We start from the raw sequence: 24,498 nt of genomic DNA, 5'->3' as shown, positions 1-24,498 counted from the left end.
ACAACCGTTTCAGCCTGCATGATGCTTTGCCGGTCGTCACATTCGATGGCCATTCCTGTGTTGGCCTGAGGCATGGGCCGCTACAACTTCATATTTTAAAAATCAAAGTAAACTGCAAATGTGGGAAAACTGAAATAAAACCAGAATATGCTGATATTTTCAGCATCGTCATGCTGCATTTGTGGGAAATGAAATTGAATTAATATTTCCAATTGAACATCTGATGAAGAGTCTTTGATCTGAAATATTAACTGCTTCTCTTCTCACAATACAGCCAAACCTGAGTGTTTGTACCACTTTCTACCTCCAGTTTTCCCTGCTTTTTTAAACATTTTTCAGATGCTGTGTAAATTTTTATGCTTTTTTTTTAAATCTTGGAAAAATGTTTTTGGTGCCAAACTAGCCATATTTGGGTCTTCCAATCAAATGTAATAATAAAACGTGTATAAGCATTTTGCAGAACAGCGAGATTCTTGATGAACTAATCTATGAAAATCTAAATGTTCAGACCAATTCCGGGAACATCAAGAAATCAACAAAAATGCCAGTGATATTCAGGTCAATGTTCTCCAATTACATAGTTCAGGCTTAAAGGAAATATACCCAGGTTATTTGCTGGTGCATCTCTGGGCATCCTACATTATGACACCAATTACAGGTACATGCCAAGTTTCTGTCAGTCATGATATTGTGGGATCTGGGGAATGTGCTAGCTTAAGCTGAGGGGCTTTCCTTCACCTTATCTGAAGTCCATTGTTGGCAAATCTTACCAGGTCTTCTCCATTTGAATTATCAGTGCTTAATTTTATTAAATTTTTCAAGTTTATTATCATCCGATTGTACAAGTACAACCCGATAAACAGTGTTCTCTGGTCGTCAGTGCAAAACCATGCAAACACTGATCCACACCCACCCCCACCCATCCCCACACACACACACACATATATATATATATATACACACACACACCCACTATATATACATTCACACACACACCCACTATATATACATTCACACACACACCCACTATATATACATTCACACACACACCCACTATATATATACACACACACACACACAGACACACACACACACACACACACATTTAATATAATGCTTAATGAATTGTTGCATCTTGAAGGGTTTGTATGAGCAGTTCATTTCAGTCATTCAGCAGTCTCATTACCTGTGGGAAGAAGTTGTTTTCTCAGCCTGGGGGTCCCATCTGATACTCCTGAATCTCTTTTCCCATGGGAGTAGTTGAAAGATGCTGTATGCAGAGTGGTAGTGGTCCTTGAAGATTTTGAGAGTCCCCTTCAATTAACAATTTTGGTAGATCACATTGATGAAGGGGAGGGAGACTCCAGAGATCCTCTCTGCCACTGTGGATTGACCTCTGATTCAGTCCTCTACAGCAGTGGTTCTCAACCTTTTTCCTTTCCACTCGCGTACCACTTTAAGTATTCCCTCTGCCATTGGTGCTCTGTAAAGGATTGCTTAAGGTGGTATGTGGGTGGAAAGAGAAAGGTTGAAAACCACTGTTTTAATCATACCTCATTGACTCGTTATATGGAAAGGTTTCAGAACTCCAAAGGAAATGGGCCAGTGACAATTTCTCTCAAGCACAATATTTCAGTACCTATTGGGTCTAGAGCAGTAATTCTCAACCTTCCCACTCACATACCACCTTAAGCAATCCTTTACAGAGCACCTATGGGATAGGGAATACTTAAAGTGGTATGTGAGTGGAAAGAAAAAGCTTGAGAACCACTGCTGTACAACAACCATACCACTCTGATGAAGCTGGGCAAGATGCTCTCGACAGAGCTCCTGTGGAAAGTTGACAGAAGAGTGGTCAACAGAAACCTTGCCCACTTCAATCTTCTCAGGAAGTGCATTCATATTAGCAATTCCATGTTTAATATTTTTAAGTAATTTTTAATATTTTACTAAATGTTATTTCCCAACTAGTGATTAGGAACATTTTAAAACTGAAAAGCCTTTGCAACACGAGCTGTCTCACAGCTACCAAGCCAGTCTGTGTTTGGGTGAGGACTTTTGCTTGTGACCTGTTGTTTCTGTCACCCTTCACAGAGACGCAACGTCAAGAGAATCTTGGAAGTTTTGTGGCCTGGAATTGGAAACTCTTTGGCTGGTGGCAGATCAGTGCAATCTAGTCTAACGAATGGATGTTTTAGTTTTGTTTAGTGGTGCAGTATGGTAACACCCAGCCCATGAGCCCTTGCAGCCCAAATACGCCCATAATGACCAATTAACCCACTATCCCCATACATCTTTGGAATGTATTTAAAACAAAAGGATTTATTTTACAATGAAATGTTTACTGATCATATCTATTTGCAATAGTTTACTTAGGAAGGCAGAAGTTCAGAGCTGCAACTCATCTGAATGATTCATAAAATGTTTAATCAATAGATTGATTACCAATATTCTACATTTTGTAATTTTCATGCTGTAACTTCAACTTCTGAATTTTTACACAGAATTTGTCAGAAGCCAATTAGTCAAAAACATCACCCACCAGAATATGCAATCAATATTCAGATATTAAGTTTAATGAATTTATCTGTTTCTTCAGGAGACAATGAAGCTGGTAGATTCAAAGAATCTGTTCATCATGACTAGTTCAAGTTTATTATTATCTTTCAATGGTATAAGTACAACTGGACGAAATAGCATTCTTTGATCCTCAATGTACACACACGTATATGGACATAGTGTACATATTTCAATTAAGTATATAAAAATAAGTCAATATTGTTAAATAAATAGTAAAGTATGAGCAGTTCATCAGTCATTCAGACATCTTGCTGCCTGTGGGAAGAAACTGTTTCTCAGCCTGGTGGTTCTGGCTCTGATACTCCTGTATTTCTTTCTCTATGAGAGTAGCTGGAAGATGCTGTGTGCAGGGTAGTAGAGGTCCTTACCAATTTTGCAAGCTCTCTTCCCAGTAGATCATATCGATAGGGGGAGGGAGAACCAGTGATTCTGTCTTCTACTTTTAGGGTCCTATAGTTGACCTCCAATCCAGTGCTCTACAGGATCCATACCACACTATGCAGCCAGCCATGATGTTTCAATAGAACTTCTGCAGAAAGTTGACATGATGGCGGTAACCTTGCCACCTCAGTTTTATCAGGAAATGCAGTCGCCTTTGTGCCTTTCTGATGTGTGAGGAGATATGAGACTAGTAGACTCTCTCAACAGAACAATTTAAAGTACATTGAGCTCTTCTAAGTACAAAGATAATGATATTGTCTACTTATAAATTTTAATGCCAACAAATGGGAGCACAGGGAACTGACAAGACCCCTGTTACTCTTCAAATACCTTTTGCTGGTACAAAGTAATTCACATGAAAGTTTCTGATGACCAGGAACCCAGGTGCTGAAGATTAGCATTGTGAGGGTTTGCTCTCTCTGGGTACAAAAATATCCCAAATATAGACCAAATAAATATGATGTGCTATATAACAAAATTAACCCTCAACTGGAACCTTACTTGATCTCAGTTACAATGGGCAAGATCTCTTGGCTGGATATGTCTGAAGTCTGGTTTGATGTACGCTCACTCGTACACCTCAGCTAACTAACGTTTGATTGATGCAGATGTGAACGCTTTGTGGTCGGGTAGGTTTGTAAACCACATCTCATGAACACTGCACTCCACAGACAGCACAGTTTATAAAGCTGCCCTTTTAATTTCAACCCTGATTCATGCTTGCAATTTAGGTTAGCACAGGTGATAAGGATACTGTTTTTATTGTCATGTACATTTTATAGTCTATCAAAGTATTGCTACAGTGTACATCTGGACAAGTACTTTAGATATAAAAAAAAGTAATGTGCATAATTGAACTTAAAAAGAGACAAATTCAAAAGATAGATTAATAATAAATGTTCAGCATTATCTTTGTGCCAAAAAAGTGACTTTGCAGTAATGCATACAGGTTCTTGTGGAAAGCTGGTTCTTGTGTGTGCTGATTGTTAACCACAAAACTCAATAACTCCAGAATAATCCCTAACATTTCATATCTTTAAAGACAAAATTCTGAAAAGATATTTGCTTGCGTAAATATATCTACAGCACATGCAGTTCAATATATTGCATTTGAATTTGAGAATCAATCGTCTAAAAATATTTTTGACTTGTATTTCCAAATGCTGTGCAGGAATGTAAAATAGTTGCAGAACACAAAACACATTGTCATGGAAACTGTTGAAAAATGTGTAGTGTTCTTTGTTAAATCAGCTTGACTTCTGATATAACAATTTATATTCTCTTCGAGTCATGCAATGCATTATTTTAATCCTCATATTCTAATGTAGAGGGATGTATCAAAGACGTGTATAAAAGGATTTGGACATTGAATTGGATTTAGAGGAGGTGCTGGAAGAAAGTAGAGTAAAAGAAGAAGATTGAAGGAAAATATTTGTTCATCTACTGCTATTTTCAAAAATGCTACGAATGGTGATGCAGGCCACAAAAAGTATTAACATAACCAATATGGAGATCCTCAAGCCTGGGAGCATTGAAGCCAGAGAGGTACTTAGGTACTTGTGTGTAGATAAGAAACTTAGTGGATCCTCTGTTATGCACAGCAAGAGAATATAACTTAATAGCACAGAATTAATAGGAATAGAAATGCAGAATTCTCAATGATGTCATGTCTGAATAATAGAAGCAAAGAGAATAACGAGAAGAGTATCGGAGATGTCTGGTTGATTAAAAAAAAAGGATTAGTTTTTCAGTCTCACAGTGAGATATGGGAGCAGAATACAAATGAGGGAAATATGATGAATGATCAGGAATGAAAATGAATCTGAGCTTGGGACTGAAGATAGTTATACCCTGAACAATCAGTGAGAGTTTTAAAAAATCCTCTGGTTTCTTGGCATTGAGCTGAAGAGACTGCTCGTGAGAGCCATAAATTACAAATGTTCAATAAATGCAGTGATGTTCACCAGGCACAATATTCAACAAAATCAATGCTTTTGCATGAGTTATAGCTGTTTCATTATTGATGCTGGTGATATCACAAACATTGCATCTGTTACCTCACAATCTACATTTTTTTGTGCAGTTGTGATACTTGGTAGCCAGTCAGTGGTATAAAAATAGTTCAGTGCCTCAAAAGGCTAGCCAAGGCAGGGGAATTCTCCTCTTGCAGAATGTGGGATGTCCGGGAAACCAGCAGGATCCTTGACGACTTCCTCTGCAAGAAATGCATCTGCCTGCTGCTTCTGACGAGCCGAGTTAAGGACCTGGGGCTAGAGTTGGATGAACTCCGGATCATTTGCTGGCAGAATGGGCAATAGACGTAAGTTCCAGGGACACAATTATAGTCATAAGGCAGGAGGAGGATAGATGGGTGACAGGAGAGGGAAAGGGAACAGGCAGGGAGTGCAGGATGTCCCTGTGGCCGTTCCCCTCAATAACAAGTACTGTATACAATTTAGGGGGATCGACCTGCCAGGCACAAGCCACGGCAATTAGGTCTCTGGCATGGAGTCTGGTCCTGTGGCTAGCAAGGGAAGGGAGGAGAAGATGAGAGCTGTAATGATAGGAGATTCCATAGTTAGGGGAACAGATAAGAGGTTCTGTGGAAGAGATCGAGTGTCTTGGATGGTAAGTTTCCTCCTTGGTGCCATGGTCCGAGATACCTCAGACAGCATTCGCGGCATTCTCATGATGGAAGATGAGCAGCCAGATATCATGATCTATGTAGGGACTAATGACATGGGTAGGAAAGGTGAGGAGGTTTTGCGAGGAGACTTCAGGGAGTTAGGCATTAGGTTGAAGGACAGGACCTCCAGGGTTGTGATCTCAGAGTTGCTACCTGTGCCACATGCTAGTGAGATTAGAAGTAGGAGGAAAATGCACCTAAACATGTGGGAGGGAGGGCTTCAGGTTTCTGGATTATTGAGCTCACTTCCAAGGATGGTGGGGCCTGTTCCGACTGGGCTGTTCCCCCTGAACCAGAAGTGGACTGGAGCTGGAAGGTGTGCTAGTGCTGCTCCAGTGAGTTTAAACTAGATTTGCAGGGGGATGGTAACCAGAGTACCAGAGCTGACAGAGGAGTAGAAGAGGGAAAATTTGTGAAAATTGTATGCACCATTAGAAGTAAATAGGTTGTACATGGTGGAAATTGTCTAAAGTGCATCTATTTCAATGCAAAGAATATTATAGAAAAGGCAGTTGAGCATGGAGTGTAGATTGGCATGTGGAATTAATGGCATTGTGGCCATTAGTGAAACTTTGTTACAGGAGGGGCAGGACTGGCAGCTCAAGGTTCTGGGCTTCTGTGGCTTTAGACATGATAGAACAGAGGGAGGAAATGGGGAGGAGTGGCATTGCTGTGCTCAGGCAAGACAGATCATAAGGCTCGTCTACTGAGGCTACATGAATGGATCTGAGGAATGAAAAAGGTATGACCAATAGCCAACAAGAATTAGAGGAGCAAATCTGTAGAGACATAGCTGCAGGAAACATAAGGTTGTGATAGTAGGAGATTTTAATTTTACACATATTGATTGGGACTCCCAAACTGTAAAAAGGCTGGATTGCTTGGAGTTTGTCAAATGTGTTCAGGAAAGTTTTCTTCATCAATATTTAGATTAGATTCAAGTTTATTGTGATTGTACCAAGTACAGATACAAAGCCAATGAAATGCAATTAGCATCTCACCAGAAGAACAAAGAATAGTGCTATTTGCAAGTAACTGCGGATAAAAACAAGCGCTCCAGCAAACAGACAAGTATAAAAGTACTGACTGTCCAATATGAGTGTAATACTGCTCAGTGCTTTGATGCAAGATTCAGCAGGGTTGGAAAGAAGCTCTTCCTGAGACTACTGGTTCAGGTGCAGAGGCTCCTGTAGCATCTACTGGATGGAAGGAGAGAAACAAATGCATAGTTAGGGTGGGATGCATCCTTGATAATGCTTTTTGCTCTGCCCAGGCAGCACTTCGGATAGATGTCCTCAAAGGTGGGCAATTGGGTGCCGATAATCCGTTGGGCAGTTTTCACCACCTGTTGGAGTGCTTTACAGTCCAATATCGTCAAGCACTCCAGTTGCCATACCACAGATATGCTCTCAAAGGTACAACAGTAAAAATCCTTGTATCCTTGGACAGAGATGAGCTTTCTTGATGTTCAATGGTGCTATAGTGGTACCAACTAGAGAGTATGCAATACTGGATCTCCTATTAGGGAATGAGATAGGACAGGTGACAAAAGAATGTGTAGGGGAACAGTTTGGTCCAGAGATCATAATGCCATTAGTTTCATGTCAGTTATGGAAAAGGATAGGTCTGGGCCCCGGTTTGAGATTCTAAATTTGAGAAAGGCTAATTCTGAGGAAATGAGAAAGGATCTAGAATGCATGGATTTGGGTAAGTTGTTTTCAGGCAACCATGTGCAAGATAAGTGGAAGAGCTTCAAAGGTGAAATTTTGAGAGTAGAGTTTGGACGTTCCTGTCAGGATAAAGCCAAGGGCAAATAGGAATAGGTTTTTGAGGGATATTGGGAATTTGATTTGGAAGGAGAGAGAGGTTTATAACAGGTATAGGTAACATGGAGCAAATGAAGTGCTTGAGGAGAATAAAAAATCCAAGAAAAACCTCAAAGAAATCTGGAAGGCAAAAAATAGACATGAGGTTGCTTTGGCAGGCAATGCAAAGGAAAATCCTAAAGAGCTTCTACAGGTCTATTAAGAGCACAAGAATAGTAAGGGACAGAATTGATCAGAGTGGTCATCTTTGTAAGGAGCTGAAAGAGATGGGAGAAGATCTTAAATATATATTTTTTTCATCAGTATTCACTCAGGAAACAGGCACAGATTCATGGGAAGTAAGGAAAACAGTGAAGTAATGGAACCTAAACAGATTAAAGAGGAGGAAGTGATTGCCATCTTAAAACAAATAAAGGTGGATAAATCTGCAAGGCCTTTTGAGATGTTCCCTCAGACCTTGAGAGAGGCTAGTATAGAAATTGCAGGGACTCTGGCAGAAATATTTACAATATCCTTAGCCATGGGTGTGCTGCTGGTGGATTTGAGGGTAGCTTATGTTGTTTAAGAAAAACTCCAAAAGCAGCCCTGGAAATTGTAGGCTGATGAGCCTGATGTCATAATAGCTAAATTATTGGAAAGTGTTCCAAGAGATTGGATATACAATCATTTGGATAGCCAGAAATTGATCATGTATAATCAACATGGCTTTGTGCATGGTAGGCCATGTTTAACCAATCTTAGAGTTTTTTGAGGAAGTTACCAGGAAAATTGATGAAGGAAAGGCTGTGAATGTTGTCTACATGAACTTTAGCAAGGCCTTTGACGAGATCCCACATGGGAAGTTAGTCAGGAAGGTTCAGATGCTCTGTATTCATGGTGAAGTAGTGAACTAGCTTTGACAATGGCTGGATGGGAGAAGCCAGCGAGTAGTGGTGGATGATTGCTTCTCAGACTGGAGGCCTGCGATTAGTGGTGTGCCTCAGGGGTCGGTGCTGGGACCATTGTTGTTTGTCAACTATATCCAGATTGGAGGCCTTGTGGACAGCATAGAACGTTTTGCAGAGGGATCTGAAAATTGGGATGAAAAATGGCAGATGGAATTTAATGCAGACAAATGTGAAGTGTTGCATTTTGGAAAGACAAATCAAGAAAGAATATAAATAGTTAGTGGTAGGGCACTGAGGAATGCGGTAGAACAGAGGAATCTGGGATTACAAATACATAATTCCCTAAAAGTGGCATCACAGGTGGATAGGGTTATAAAGAGAGCTTTCAGCATATTGGCCTTCATAAATCAAAGTATTGAGTATAGGAGTGGGATGTCCTGGTAAAGTTGTATAAGACTTTGGTGAGGCTAAATTTGGAGTATTGTGTGCAGTTTTGTCACCTAATTATAGGAAATATATCAATAAGATAGTGTGCAGAGAAGAGTTACCAAGATGTTGCCCGGACTTTAGAAACTAAGTTACAGGGAAAGGTTAAACAGGTTAGGACTTTAGTCCCAGAAGTGTAGAAGAATGAGGGGAGATTTGATGGAGATATTTAAAATTATGAGGGGTATAGACAGAGTAAATGTAGAAAGGCTTTTTCCAGAGAGGAGGAGAGATGTAAACTAGAAGACATGGGTTAAGATTGAAAGGGGAATCGTTTAGGGGCAACATGAGAGGGAACTTCTTCACACAGAGAGTGGTGGGGATGTGGCTGCCAGCTGATTTGGTGTATGCGGGCTCAATTTTAACATTTAAAATTAATCTGGACAGGTACATGGATGGGACTGATATGGAGGGCTGTGGACTGGGTGCAGGTCAGTGGGAATGGGCAAAAAAAATTGGCAAAGTCAAGAAGGGCCAAAGGGGCATTTTTCTATGCTGTAGTGTTCTATGGTTCTACTGTACAGCTCCCTGCAACAAATGTCAACCAGTGATGAGGTTCAGGGAATCATAGAAGATAGATTCGACCTTGCACAATTGAAATGCACAAAGACCTTTCTTTTAATGGCTTCATCACTTCTGAGTTGATGGTAGAAATCAAGCTCTGAGAAACAATGTGCATTGAGTCAGAAAAGTCTTCTAGGTTAGTTGGTGGGGTGCAGGGAGGGGTTGATTAAGAAGAAAGAATAATCAGGACTTTGGATGAAGGTATTCCAGAATTTCTTCCTTGCCCCATTGTACTGATTGACTTTCTCTTTGCCTTTGAAGTGCTAATAGGCTCCTTGAAGTCTCTCTCTGAATTAGCTTTGGATGACTGACTTAATATGTGGTTTGCTGTCACACTGTACCTGCTAATCCTGTTCTGAAGTATGATAAGGTAGTAAATTGTCAAAGTTGTTGATTTTAATGATTCATAATCTGGACCAGCTATCAGTGTAACAACATTTGCTGACAAAAGCAAATGGCCTTTCTGCTTTCATCTCCATTACCTGGGATACAAAACAACAAAGCATTTTAGAGGTGGACTACCTTTTGAAATATGTGGGTTTAACATCTCTTTTATGCCCCCATTTATGGCCTTGTATTAAGTGCTTTATTTTCACCCTTTTAACCTATTTCACATTTTTGAAGAAGGGTTTCTTTGCTTTTGTCTATTTGGAACTATTTGGTGCCTATTTGGGTGTCTATTTGGAACGATTGGGTGCCTATTGGGTGTCTATTTGGAACTATTGGGTTCCTATTGATTCATGCACTTCAAAATGTGGTTCATTATAATTCTGGGCTATGATATGGGGAACTATCTTCCGTTAGATTTTTCTCAGAGGAGCAGTAGAGCCTCTTGCTGTCCAAAAGATTTAGCTGCAGAGAAATATCTGCTGAATGACTGGATCAGGGTTAGCCTTTACAGTGATGTGAGGGCTTTGCAAGGAGAGATAAAAGCAAGACTGAGTACAGAAGCTGCTTCAGGGCTCTAAAATCCAAGGATTGCGATAGAGATGTCTCATATACACTGTAATTAGAATGTCTAATTTCACTATATGGAGTGTCGTCTTCATCTTCTCCTGTTTGGATTCTGCAGAATATTTTGTAAGATGCAAGATCGCTGCTTCCCACCTTAATCTGCTAAATGGAGAGCAGAGCCAACTAGCCATGGACTACTTACCTCACAATTAGTATATTTTTTTCATGGCCAATTGTACATGAGCTTGAAGGACCTTTTCTGTTGGGGTCTGGAACAGCAAAATTACTGCCAGTACCTGTTATATAAGCCACTGTGCAATTACTTCCAAGGTATAGAGCAAACGTTTATCAGCTGCGCAAAATACTACAACTGTTTATATAGCTGTAAAACCCTCACTGGAGGGTTGAGACCTTACAGCCAGCACCTTACCAGGCTGAATGCATATAGCAGCTGTGGAAATAGGCCTTTCAGCCTATTTATTCAGAGCACAGAAACAAACTCTTTGGTCTTTCTAGTCTATGCCAAGCTATCTTTCTGCTCAGGCTCACTGTCCTATAACTGGACTACATTCCTCCATATGCCTCCCATCCATGTATATGTCCAAATTTTTCTTAAATATCAATACTGAACTTGCATTTACCAATTCAACTGTGAAGAAGTTCCTTCTAATGTTCACTTTAAACTTTCCCCTTTCACCCTTCACCTATGTCCTTTAGTTTTTGTATCTCCAAATCTTTTTATGCTAGAACTAATCCTGACCACTGAGGGAGTCAGAGATAAGCTGTTGTATCTTGGGTAGATTCAAAATGGATGCCTCCACAAAGTCTTGTCTGTGAGTGTTCTAGCTAATAAATATAGTTGTTTAAAAAGAACCCAAGTTTCTTTATTACAATAAAAGGAACATCATGGTGGTACGCTGTTAGCCAGAATCAGACACACACAAAGAAAAAGACTGTACAACAGGCTTTAATCCACAAAGACTTCCACAGAGCCAGGCTGGCTGTGGTTGCCGCAACTCTGAGTGAGGCCTTGGGAGGCCGACGCAGGCTTGTATCCCGGAGGGTGATTGACACCCGACCGGGTGGGGTTTGATCCATTCAGGCCGACTGATTGACAGGTGTTATCCTGCCCCCTTACACTCCTGCAGGCACAGAGGTTGTCCCCTGCAGTAGGCTGGTGGTGTACCACCACATTCACGTGGTACCAAGAGTCAGAATCAGAATTTATTTATTGTCAACATCAAGTCATGAAATTTAGTGTTTTGCAGCAGAATTATAGTGCAAGTATACATTTTATAACCATCTTACATAAGTTATTACTAAAAATAAAAAAATAAGAATAGAACTGCACAAAAAGATTATTCATGTATCTGATGGCAGCTGGGAAGAAGCTTGTGCCACTGAGTGCTTATCTTTAGACTCCTGACCTTTTTCCCAATGGTAGCAGAGTGAAGAGGGCGTGGCCTGGGTAGTGGGGGTATTTGAGGATAGAAGCTGCTTTTTTAAGACACCATCTCATGTAGATGTCCTTGATGGAATGACGTCTGGTGCCTGTGATGTTGCAGGCCAAGTTAACAACCCTCTAGAGCAGGGATGTCAAACTCAAATTCACGGAGGGCCAAAATTAAAAGCTTGGACTAAGTCGAGGGCCGAACTAAATATTCATTGAAAATTTTCAACAACATTTGCATGTTTTCTCTTCTTTCAACATATGTAATGTTAAACTTTTTCTTATTAAAATAAATGTTTAATAATAGTTTTGGATAAACTCTTTCCAGAAGCATTAACAAATGAGAAATAAAATATTCAATAAATAATATTTCTCTATAGAGGATTTGTCAAATGTTGCTACTGTGCTGTCGAATAGTAAAATCTGAGGGCTATTGAGAATGTGGGAGAATAACATGATTCCTGAAACAATGAAATGGGTGACTGATTGTGGGCATGAATTCTAGCAGGGTTATTTGCCATGCCCTTTTTCCATTGGTACAGATATCCTTTGATTTACACACTTTTCAAGTTTTATGCCTAATGAGCTTGTATCCAGGTGCAGGACCATTTTTAACCAGGAATATATTGATCACTGTGACATGAAACTATTGGAAGATCGTTTTATCCTGAGATTAAAGTTCATAATCCTTACTCTGGCCTGTGTGCGGGAGGGCGGGGTTTGCGGGCGATCGGGTTGGACTACGACAGTGCACGGGCATCGGCTCTCGCTGCAGGGCGGCATCTCGGCGGATCAGCAGCCCCGTCACCGTGAGTCGCGGGTCGGCCTGCGGCAGGGAGGGGCAGTGGGCAACGGTCCCGGCGAGGTCAGGCCCGAGGCCTCCAGTTCCGGGCGCTGGGAAGCGGCCTTGGCTTCCCCTGACAGCGGCCAGGCCGCACTGCGGTGGGTGGGCGGGCGGAGGGACAGTTGTAGGGCCAAGGCCTTGTGTGCAGTAGAATTACTCCTTCCCCCATTGTTCCATCATTGCCCGGTAGGAGGAAGCTCAGATAATCATTTTTAGAGGGGGTTGTGCAAACAACCAGAGGATCTGGACGATCACAGAAGGGAAGAATAGCTGATATGGCTTGGGTCTGAGGCAAGGATGGAAACTTCAAGGAGTTGAGGGAGAGGGGTGAAGAACATAATCTGGGGTTATTTTCCCCAAGGCAGAAGTAGATAAAGATTGAGAGATAGAAAAAAGGTAGATGATCAAAATATTCTTTCTCATGGAATGAAACAAAGGACATTAGTCTCAAGGTTTTTTTTTAAAAAAAAGGAGTTTAAAGCATCTCCTTTTAAAGTGGTTTGTATCTGGAACATCCTGTCACAGGAGGCAGCAGCATCAGATACAATATTTACACTTGAGGCATTTGGATAAATACTTAAATATGCATCACAATTACCATAGCAGTTAGCACAAGGCTATTAAAGAGCTACAAGGACTGCCTAAAGAAATCTCTTGGTGCCTGCCACATTGACCACCGCCAGTGGGCTGATCTTGCCTCCAACCGTGCATCTTGGCATCTCACAGTTCGGCGGGCAGCAACCTCCTTTGAAGAAGACCGCAGAGCCCACCTCACTGACAAAAGACAACATTTATTCACATCACTGTTTTCGTATTGTCTCCAAATTTTGAGTAATTTGCTCTTTTGTCAACACTACTGCTGAATTTGACCCTTAGGAATGTCGCATATATATTTTGCCAGTTTAGATAAACGTTCAACATCAATTCATCCTTTTCCCCTTACTATTCTCTTCAATACTGTGCCAATATGACACCAACATGTACAACGTCATGGAAATTCACATGTATGTCCACTGTTTTCCTTCAGCATATTCTGTTTCTTCAAAACTATCGATTGAAAATGATGTTTTTATAATGAACCTCTGTCTTTTATAAATCCATGTTAGGTTTTTAATTAATTTTTAAATTACTTGCAATTTTATCCAAGGTCATAATGGTTAAAGTCTATTCAATTTCAGTTATCTACAGGCTTATAGATGAGATTATTTGGGTTTTAGAACAAGACCCTCAAGTAAATTATGCAGTTGATTCCAAATTCTGGTTAAAACACGAAATTAAGAATACATGAGAATTTTTATTGATAGCCCAGAAAAGTTCCTTCAACAGAGGTGAATGTTAAGTCATGTGCATTGGTTGGAAAAAATAAAAAAACTCGCTTATCTTTAACATAAGAAACTATATGTAATAGAGCAAATGGATCCAGTAATACTAGTAGGTTAATCATTAAAAGTAGCATTGCAGTTAAAATGCTAGCAAAACACTGCAATTTGATTTAGAGTAAAGAGCAGGTAATGTTAAATATGAATGAGAATGTGCAGACATGTCTGACCAGTTTCAACTCTACTATGTAATAAAGTTCAAAAGCAATGCAGGAAGATTGCAGCAAAACCAGTAAAGCTATCTATCAAAGGATACCAGCCATAATAACAGGATAGTTGCTGGAGAACCTGGTTGGGGATGTATGGAGTGAGAGGGGAGAGACACAGGTTGATGTTGAAAGATAGAAAGATCACAATCTGTCCGGGCCGGTAGCAGAACATCGAGCACCGTTATGCTGAGCACTGGAGCATCTCTGGACTGTGTGCTCAGCCCGCTCCTGTCCACGCTTCTGACACGCGACTGCATCGCCAGATCCAGCTTCAACAGAGTCAAGTTTGCAGATGATGCAACAGTAGCTGGACTTGTCAGCCACAGTGATGAGTCGCACTACAGAGAAGAGGTGGAAAATCTCGTGATGTGGTGCGAGATTAGCAACCTGAGTTTCAATGTGGATAAGACATAGGATATGATTGTAGACTTCAAGAGGACTAGAGACAACCATCCACCACTACACATTAATAGATGGTTTCATGTCGAGCCTCCACCTCAAAGGTGGCTAAATTCATGGAGAAAAATTCAAACTTACCCTTTCATGGAGCAGTCCTAAAAGGCTGCTCTTGCACCGTGTTCATGAAGAATGGCACTTCGCAGTGTCCTCTGGAGCCGATGGAGATGGTGCAACTGGGGCCAAGTCGACATCATTCACACGCGCTAAGCACGGAAAAACCCCTATAGTGGAGAATGGTGACCCCCAGAGCAGGTAGGAAAGTTGATTGGGATGTTTGCAGCCAGTCTTAATGCCAAGCAGAAATGCTTCCCTGCTGTGCACGCTGTCAGCATTTTAAAAAATCCCACTCCTGCATCTCAGGCTGATGATGTCACCGTGACATCATCAACCCACCCGTAACCAGCTACTTGCAGCGGCAGTACATTCACAATGTGTGGCAGAGCACTGCGCTCCACCGCTGACACTACCTCAGAGAGGGATAGGAGTCGACACATTGGAGCTGGTCAGGGAGCATTCATAACCATTTACGGAGCGGAAACAGGCCATGTCGACCTTTCGAGTCCGCACTGGTTCACTAGAACTCCACTAGCTCAACCAAACTGCTTCCCTGCAGTTCTTCGGGAAGGTTGATCGGGATCCACATTCTGCCTGATCTGTTTATGATGCTCACCTCACTTCAACATAGCAAATGCCCTCTGGCCTAGATAACCAGAGAGGTGTGTAAAAATATCGAGAAATTAGAAATGGTCAGTGAGCCCCAACTTTGCCACCATTGTCCAGTGTGAAAATGAATAATCATGTGGAACAAATAAATGGGTTTTGAAACTTTGATTCAAAAGTCATCGATGCTGATATTCAACCAATCGGAATGTCACATAATAAAGCTTGCAAACAAAGATGCATCTTCCTACTCTGAGCTGACGTTTTACTGCACACACAGATCTCCTGCACAATGCCTGATTGTGAAGGCAAATTTTTCAATGTGAGGGCAGGGAATATCTGCTTTACATTTTGATTTTTTTGCTTTATGAAAGGGCCTAATAACTCTGTAGTAGAGAGAAGAGGGAGCACCAAGCTCCTTGGGCCCACTTAAGTATTTCTATCATGGACACACAACATCTCCCTCATGCATCAAGAAGGTGCAACAACAACTGCACTTCCAGCCACTATCCTGTTGACTTTCCATAAAGGTTCTATCGGCAGCATCCTGGCTGACTGCATCACAGTGTGGTATTGTTGCTGCCGAGCATTGGATTGGAGGTCAATCCACAGACAAGAGTGGCAAAGATGAACATGAGGTCTGCACCCCCCCCCCCCCACCATCTACGTGATCCACTGGGGTCATGGTTTGAAGAGGGCTCGCAAAACGTTAAGGACTCCCTACCCTCCCACACATCTTCCTGCTACTCCAGTCGGGAAAGAGATACAGAAATATCAGAGCCAGAACCATCAAACTGAGAAACAGCTTCTTCCTGGGGACAGTGAGACAGCTGAATGACAAGTATCAATAAGTGGTCATACAATATCTCTGAGAATCTACTATTTAACAATATTTATTTATTTTATACATTTACTGCATATAAATCTCTCACAAAATATGTGTGCTATGTATGTACAGGCACATACATACAGTACATACATATATGAATAGATGCATGCATATATACCAAGTACCTGTTTGACTGCAGCAAGCAAGAGTTTTGGTGCATATGTAAATTGTACTTCCCTATTATTATTAGCTAGTGTTGCTTTCTCAACTCCAGAGATCATTTGATCTTAATCTCTAATTCAGTGTTTTCCTGTCATGTTCCAAAGTCTTGGATGGTATGTTAATTCAGCCATTGAATTATCCCTGATGCTGGTGGGTGGAGAGCGATGTGAATGCAAGGGAGAATGAGTTGCAGGTTAGTCAGTGGAATAAATTAATGATTGTGCCATCAAAGATTTGATGGGCCAAATCGCTTTGACTCTTGAGAAAATAACTGAGAAATACAATTATCTTCAATCTCTCTCACATATAACAGTAACAATTCTTCCATTCTCTCATACCGCTTTCATGTATAACGAAGTTTGAAAGACTATAATCAATTTTTCCGCCACTTTGTCCCTGCCTTTTGCCCTTGCATCTGCGTCGAGTTCATGCTCCACCACTGGAAGAAGCACAACCATTTTTTTTCCCTGCCTGGTAACTCGTATAAGAAACTTGTATTTGTAAAGTGCTTTTTCTTGAACTTGCGGAATCCTCAAGTACTTTTGATGTCCATGATCAGTTGTTTCTGTGTATAGAACTACAATCCTCCAATCAATAAAGGAAATATCATTAATAATGTTAGCAGGTCAGTAATTGATAAAAATTGTGCTATCTGAATGATGCTATAGGATCATCCAGTTTCTTTAAATTTTAGACTTACAGGCCCTTTTGGCCACTGAGCCCAAGTTGCCCAAATACCCCAATTGACCTACAACCCCTGTTCATGTCTGAGGATTGGAGGAAACCTGAGCACCTAGAAGAAACCCTTACAGACACAGGGAGAACATACAAACTCCTTATGAACAATACAGGACTCGGACCCAGGTCTTTGACACTGTATTCTCTTCTTCTTTGGCTTGGCTTCGCAGACGAAGATTTATGGAGGGTGTTGTGCTAACCACTATGTTAACCTTGCCACCACCGTCAAGGCTGCAGTTTAATACTTTAAAGTAGGCAGCTTCATTCCCACCATTTATAACCATAACCATATAACCGTTTACAGCACGGAAACAGGCCATGTTGGCCTTTCAAGTCTCTGTAGTGGACCCTGAGTCTACCTCCAAGTCATTCTGTACTGTGAATTCTATTACTCAGGCACACCTGATAGTCTCATTCAGACTCCATTGTAACTACAGTGGCAATAAATCTCATTTTCACTTGTGCTATTGGCAGAGTGGGAACGCATCCTAAAATTTCACGATGTTTGGCGACTAGAACTTTTACAGCAGTGTTTATTTTTTTTAAACTATAAAGCTTATTGAGAAGAAAATTGAAATATACAAAATTTGGTAAATGCGCTATGCTACGGTAATGGTAAATCATTTTGTATTGTGCTCTGTTTTTGACAACATAATTGTCTGAACATTTGTCTCAACTAATCATAAAACCATTACATAAAAATTATTGATGCAAAGCCATTTCAGCTTCACACTGCTACTAACTATAAGGCTCAAATTACATGGATTATTTATGTGGCGCACAGGCAGCTGTGATTGTTTTTTTGGAGAGATCATGGTCCTGTTTAGACTTCACTTTGTAGGTGGCTGAACGAGTTTGAATTCTGATGAGTGGTCATTGATCTGAAACATTAAGCTCTTTCCCTTTCTACAGCCCTAACCTGCTGCTTTGTAGTCCACAATCAACTGGTAAAGTGTAATCTTTGTTATGCATAGAATCACACAAGTCCATTTGTCCACCAAACAGAAAAGTTGTTTTCATTGTGTCAAAGCAAAAATAAGAGCACTCCGTGAATATTTGATAACTGTCGTGATTGATGTGAGTTTTTGACTTGTGCTTCGTATGTTTAGCACTTGTACCCCTTTGTTTACCAGGAAATGCATTCAACCCTGATAATGACATCAGTCTAGAATTATACTGTGTTAAGTTCATAGGGCATTTGTGCCTATTCCCAAATTTGTAATTCTGCTTGTGGATCTCATCAGGGTGTGACTTTGGAAAAATTCATTCACAGGCGTAGCTCAAGGACAACACAGAACACGAGCAGACAAAATTTTTCACGAGAACATCTCACTTTCTTTGGCAGTATTTAAATAGGATTTGCGAGCATGGAATATGGTACTGGGTTATAGCTGTAGGTAGGTATCCTTTAGACTGCTTCATGAATCACTGAGGGTTTATCACCTTGTAATGGCTGACTTGCTGCCTGGAAACCAACAGCCCAGAATTGTATTCATGTACCTAAAGCCCACACTCCTATCATTTCTTGCTTTGCCAATATTTTTTTCAGTACCTTCTCCCTTAAGTCCTTTAATATCTCAAAAATTTAGCAATGTTTAAAAATACTTTGATTCCTTAGTGTTCCAAACCTTAATTGCCCTCTGGGTAAAGTAATTTCTTCATCTCCTCTCTGAATTCCCAATTCCTCACTTTGATTGTGACACGTAGTTCTAAGCACTCCTGCCATTAGACACCTCAAATCCACACCTACCCGATCGAGCTCTAAGAATTTTGTATGTTTCAATGACAATGCTCTTCATTATTAACTGTAAAGTATATGCATCTAGTCTTTGCTCAGATGACAACCTGCCATCAGAGGACTCTGTCTTGTGATCCTTTGCACCACTCTGTTTTATGATATCTGTATCCTTGGGTTGGGGGAGCTGACCAGTGCATAATATTCCAGCTAAATCTCACCAGGGCTCTATCTATACAAGTCAAGCAAGACATCAGTGCTTTTGTATTATCTCAAGGCTTTAGCAATGATCTTGATGGCATCCCATTAGTTAATGCCTCCCAGCCCTTAAATGATTATAAATAAACAATTTTGCTCTGCTACTTTTCTTATCTGAAAAGATTAAGTTCCACAACTGTCTTGAAAATTCGAAGAACTAAAATAAATTACCTAAGCTCTACTGTACATCAGAAAACTTGAGGGTATTTAAAAATTTTGCATTTTCATTTACTGTTAAAACCTCTGCTTCATGGCTGGAAAAAAAATTAATGCTAGAAAAAGGTTGTTTTGATGGATTATTTGGACATGGAAGGTTATATGGTTAAAATGTCTATTTGTGGAGAGTGTAGATGATTTGTGTCTGCTGTAGCAAATTTACATCACTTATTGGTCCTTGAGTTTTGAATATTAAATAACTCAGTAAGAGTGATGTTACAAATTATTCTAGTGGGGATAATTTACAAAAACTAAACGAGTGTGACCTGGCTCCATGCATTTGTAAATTATACTTGGGTCCTGTAGATCTCGGTAACCTATCAAGCGCACACAATCTGTTCTCGTGGGTTGAATGCAATTTCTTTGCAATTTTGAAGAAACTGAATCATTTTCCAAAGTAAGAAGCTCCAGTTCTTTCCTGAAACCAGAGGGCTTTCAACTAAGGATCAGTCGAGCAAATTGTCCCTGAGTCGTTTTCAAATTGTAATTCATTTGATTTTTCTAATTCTATTTGTACTTTTTGTTTTTTAAGCTTTTTCCCCTCATTACCCATAGCTTGAAACTTCAAATTTCAGTTTGTTAAATCATTTTTTCTGATAGCAGTCATATGAAAAATATGAATCCTTATTGAAAATGCGGAAAGGGAATTGAAATGAGAGGATCACTGATATATTGCGGTAATTGAAATTTTATTGCTGAAATTACTCCCCAGCATTGAACATGCTTTACTAAATTGTTAAACTAATATTTTTGTTATTGTGACAGATGTCATGACACACATTGAAGCAAAACTACACCAGACAGTCAATGACAATTGAGAATTAACAGTTATGAAATGACTGTAATTTGGAGCTGGTTCCAAAGAATTAGCAGTCAGTTTGTGCTGTCGGGAAAGATGATTAAGTTCTTATTCTTCTGCTTGCTCGTTTAAATGAATGTTCTCATCAATATTGGAAGGACGGGATCACACTACTATGTTGAGCATATAGCTGCTCATGTGAAATTCTGGCATCAAACCAAATCTTGGTACAACAAAGCAAGTAGAGATTGGACTGGCATGTGCCAGCCTCTAAACTTGAAATTCTCACATCCGCAACATGATGGCTGGAAAATTGTGTTAAGCACCAAATTTTCTGGGCCTTGATTTTAAAAGTTCCATTAAATGTTCTTGCTACAAATCTGGTGTTTGTGTGTTGCAACTGAAATATAAAACATCTTTACAGAAGCTATATACTTATCCATAACCACTTCTTATCCATAAAACATTGCCTGGCAGAGAGTTGATCAATCAGTTTCTGCCAAGATGCTTGACCATATCTCTCCGACAGAACATCAGTCTGGATTGACATGATCAGGCCTGCCTCAATGCCGAGTGTTTTCACTGGGCAATATGCTGAAGAGCAGGTTGACTGCAATAAACAGCTTAAACACTCCTCCATCATGTACGAGGCAGGAACTTCTTTTTGCAGAATTTAATCACCACTTAATGTGATTATTGAGACCCCAGAAAAATAATACTAAGTTTCTCATGCAACTTTTACTCGATGTGTTTAGGCTACACTAGTCATTCCAATCCATCAGTCTAATTTATTATCTAAACTACATGTTTTAACCATTAGTTTGAGTCACACCCATCATTTTTTATAGTGCAATTTTTTGCAGCTTTCTATATCGTTAGCTTAAATTTATACTTTCATCAGCTATATTAATCAAGTTTATTGTTTACTATTATTTGAAGTTTGTCATGTTAAAGCCTACGACCTTCTCAGATGTACTAGAGAAGGTTTTATCTAGTATTTTTTTTAATAATACCCGTGATTATCAATTTGCTCCTCTATGGCTTTTATATTTTTTATTTGGGTGGCTTAACCAAAGCCATGTAGATTTTCAGAATTACATTTTTTGGCATTAAGTTTTTTGGCCTAGAAATTCCTTAACAAAACTCCTAACCAAAGGTCATCATCGTTGAAAATAGGCTTAACCCAGTGTAGAAACAGTTTTGTAAATCTGGATATCTTCAGATTTGTCAGGAAATTCAATCTCGACTTTTTGATAGGAATTTAATTTTCATTACTGTTTCTAAACCCGTGTAGAATTTCCACAGATGACTTCAACTGTAGTGAGATTTTTAATCTTGCTAGTCATTTTTTAAAAAATGAACAGTTCTTGTTCATTCCAAAGAATTGGGTTTTCCTCGTCTCATTTCTTAGAATTCATGTTTTTTTAAAGAAAATCATGCTTGGATCTTTGGGCTCTTACAACTTCAAATATCTCTCACGCTTTACAGATCAATTTCTGCTCTAATTTCTGTCGTAAACTTTTGGAAGATCCCAATGGCACAAAATATGGTAAATGTTTCTCACAGGTAAAGGTTCTATCATTGTCATTATCATACATTTAGAATGCATCATGCATGAAATTCTTTAACTGTGTCTACTGAAAGAAAGACAGAGAGTCTGTCTTCCCAGCTCCCCTCAGAGGAATTCCAGCAAGGAATGAACTCAGCCCCTGGTTCACAAGACCAGTGCTCTAACCAGTGAGCTATCGGAATTACTATTCCTTGCTAATCTATGCTGGTCTTGCTCATCCCCTCTTCCCCACCGCTCATACCCAGTGTACTCTATCATCTTCCTCTCACTATTCATTTAGGTGAAAAAGTGCAGTTGAAGAGCTGGCTGAATAGCATGCACAAGCAATGCAAAATTGCAGTAGGTCCGCTTCATATAACATGATGGTCATTTTCGATGAGTCTTACAATTGACTATATTTCTGTTTTGTGCAATTTTCACAGGCAGCATTGGGATGATTCAGAATGCTATTGTATTCCAAATAAAAGATGATCATTCAATTTCTAGTCCTTTGTCTCCAAATGTAAAAGTAGACATTACGTTTGCCTGTTTGGTTTAATTTGTTTACATGCATCTTTAAAGAGTTGGTAGTTTCCAAGTAGTTTTGTCCTGTATTCAATAATAATGTTTCACTCATCATGCAAGAAAAATCCTCCAATATTTTTGGTCTAATGTTGCTGACATTTTATATTTTATATTTGCATTGGGAGTTTAGTTTTTAATCAGATTGAAATTTTCATTTCATTTCGATTTCTGTTTGCAATATTTTATTTTTTAATGGTTTAGCAAAAGGAAATATTTTGAAAATTAAGTTCCAAATCTTTAATGCTTACAGCCTGTAGGTTTCCACAATTAAGTTTGTAAAAACGTATTTAGATTTTTAACTAACCAAGTGTCTCATTATTTGCATATTTTAAAATAGCATTGGTTAATTGGTGATTATTATATTTTGATATAATTGAAGATTTATTATTTTCATTTGATCTGAATAACATTTTGTTAGTGACTTTATGTAGATTTCACATCTCTCAGCATACTGTTCATATGGTTATTGTTTCATTTCAATGAATTGGTCTGACATTTTAATAAATGCATTTTCATGTGAAGAACTGTAAAAGATTTAAAGCATGAATAATGCAAATTAGAATACTATATTGAATACAGGTCCAAATCAAATCATTTGACAATACTAGCTGAATGATTTCATTGGTGACACTAGTAGTACCTGACCACTTCATACATGTTTAATTCATTGTGGTAAACAGACAATAACTACCTAGAAATGGAAAGTAAACTCAATTTAATGGAGTAAACTGTTGCTAAAATGTAAGTGTGCCATACCATAATCTATTAGATGAAACCAATAAAGTTCTGGACACTTTCTCAGTTTTTAATAAACATTGTTGTCATTGAGAATTTATCTTCACCGTTGCACAGATAAATGCAGTCTTTTTTTGTTTTGCTGGGAAAGGGGGGAATTTAATCTGCATGAATACTAGGTGGATTTCAGAATGAAAAAAAAAATGTTTAATTCTGGTTGCTGTATATTGACTAGTTTGGTTAAAATCTAGAAATAGTCCATTTGGATATCCAGCAAGAAAAAAGATCTAGGGCCAAATTATTTGAATTATAATTGAGGGCAGATTTTGGAGGAGTTATCAGCAGACACTGTCCAAATAAAACCTCCTGATGCTTTTGACACCAATGAAAAAGAACTATCAAAAAAGTTCAGAAGATGTATTTGCCTGGGAAGCTACATCACTTGGGCCTTGTGTTCAGAAAGGGAATAGATTTTGGATAGAGAAATCCTGGCACAAACGTCTAAATATACTTTGGGTGGAGAACTCATGGGGAAAAAAAGACTATAAATGCATTTTTGGGGCCTAAAGGAATAGTCCTACTCGTCTTAACTACACAAGTGACAAACTTGATCAACCACCACGGTTTGAAGCAGCCGAAGATTGTGTAAGTGATTTTCTTATTGCTTTCTTACCCCTTTCATGAGTTTGGTCACTGTGGTCAGCAGTCAGTCCTTCTTTAATGAACTCTCTGAATTATTCAATTCAAGTTCATTACCAATAAATCACTTTGGTCAGAGGCTGAGAAATCAATAAATCCTTCATCCGGTTTTGTGTTTGATTACAGGCAAATAGAGAGAGTTATCAATTATAAATGCAAAGTCCTGACAATCTTTCTGTTCAACATCAATCATGCATGTGTTAAAAATGAGCAAAAATGAAAATCCAAGATGTCTTGGTTTCCATCGCTAACCAAGATCTTGTGTCATTTCCTCGAACTTAAATATCCTGTGGGTATGTAGGTTGAAGATTCCTTTTATTTTCATGTTATAAAGCATAAAAATGTCATATACATGATATAGTTCAACATTTATCTGCTTCAGGCAACAGAGCTGCCATGAGTATTGCCTGGCACTCCTAACAATAAGCGAAAGAGAAGCAAAAGAGACTCCCTTCAGAGATGCGGGGTATCCATGGATTCACCTCCAGTGCTCCTGAAGCCTTGCTTAATCCTTATCAAACACTGGCAGCCCCATAGTAACCTTGTTCAGTTTTAATTCCTTTCTGATCCCATATTTTCAAAAGTTGATTATTAAAAGGAAAAAGTTTATTCTGATATAAAGGTGTCTTACCTGAAATTTTCCCCTGTGTACCTATTTCCTCATTTATCATACTTCATAATTCAATTAAATGTCCAAACTAGGTGAAT

At 39.4% G+C, this 24,498-nt stretch overlaps 1 protein-coding gene across 15 annotated transcripts in view; it reads left to right on the top strand.

The window, feature by feature from the left end:
• The window catches only part of unc5a (unc-5 netrin receptor A), a 301,205-nt gene that overhangs the window by 70,617 nt on the left and 206,090 nt on the right, over positions 1-24,498 (top strand). For 13 of the 15 annotated variants that reach the window (XR_011344851.1, XR_011344852.1, XM_069898688.1 and 10 more), the window contains exon 1: positions 5,114-5,341. The exons of the other annotated variants lie outside the window; for them this stretch is intronic. Coding sequence is in view for 11 of the 13 variants with exons in the window: in XM_069898688.1 (XP_069754789.1) it covers positions 5,302-5,341 (40 nt within the window). In the remaining 2 variants the exon portion in view is untranslated. Of the gene's footprint in view, positions 1-5,113; positions 5,342-24,498 lie in introns of those variants that run through there. 15 annotated transcript variants of the gene reach the window in all.

Source organism: Narcine bancroftii, chromosome 9 (assembly GCF_036971445.1).
Source record: "Narcine bancroftii isolate sNarBan1 chromosome 9, sNarBan1.hap1, whole genome shotgun sequence".
Taxonomy (NCBI): domain Eukaryota; kingdom Metazoa; phylum Chordata; class Chondrichthyes; order Torpediniformes; family Narcinidae; genus Narcine; species Narcine bancroftii.
The sequence above is the reverse complement of the archived record's forward strand: the minus strand, read 5'-3'. Positions and strand labels throughout refer to the sequence as shown.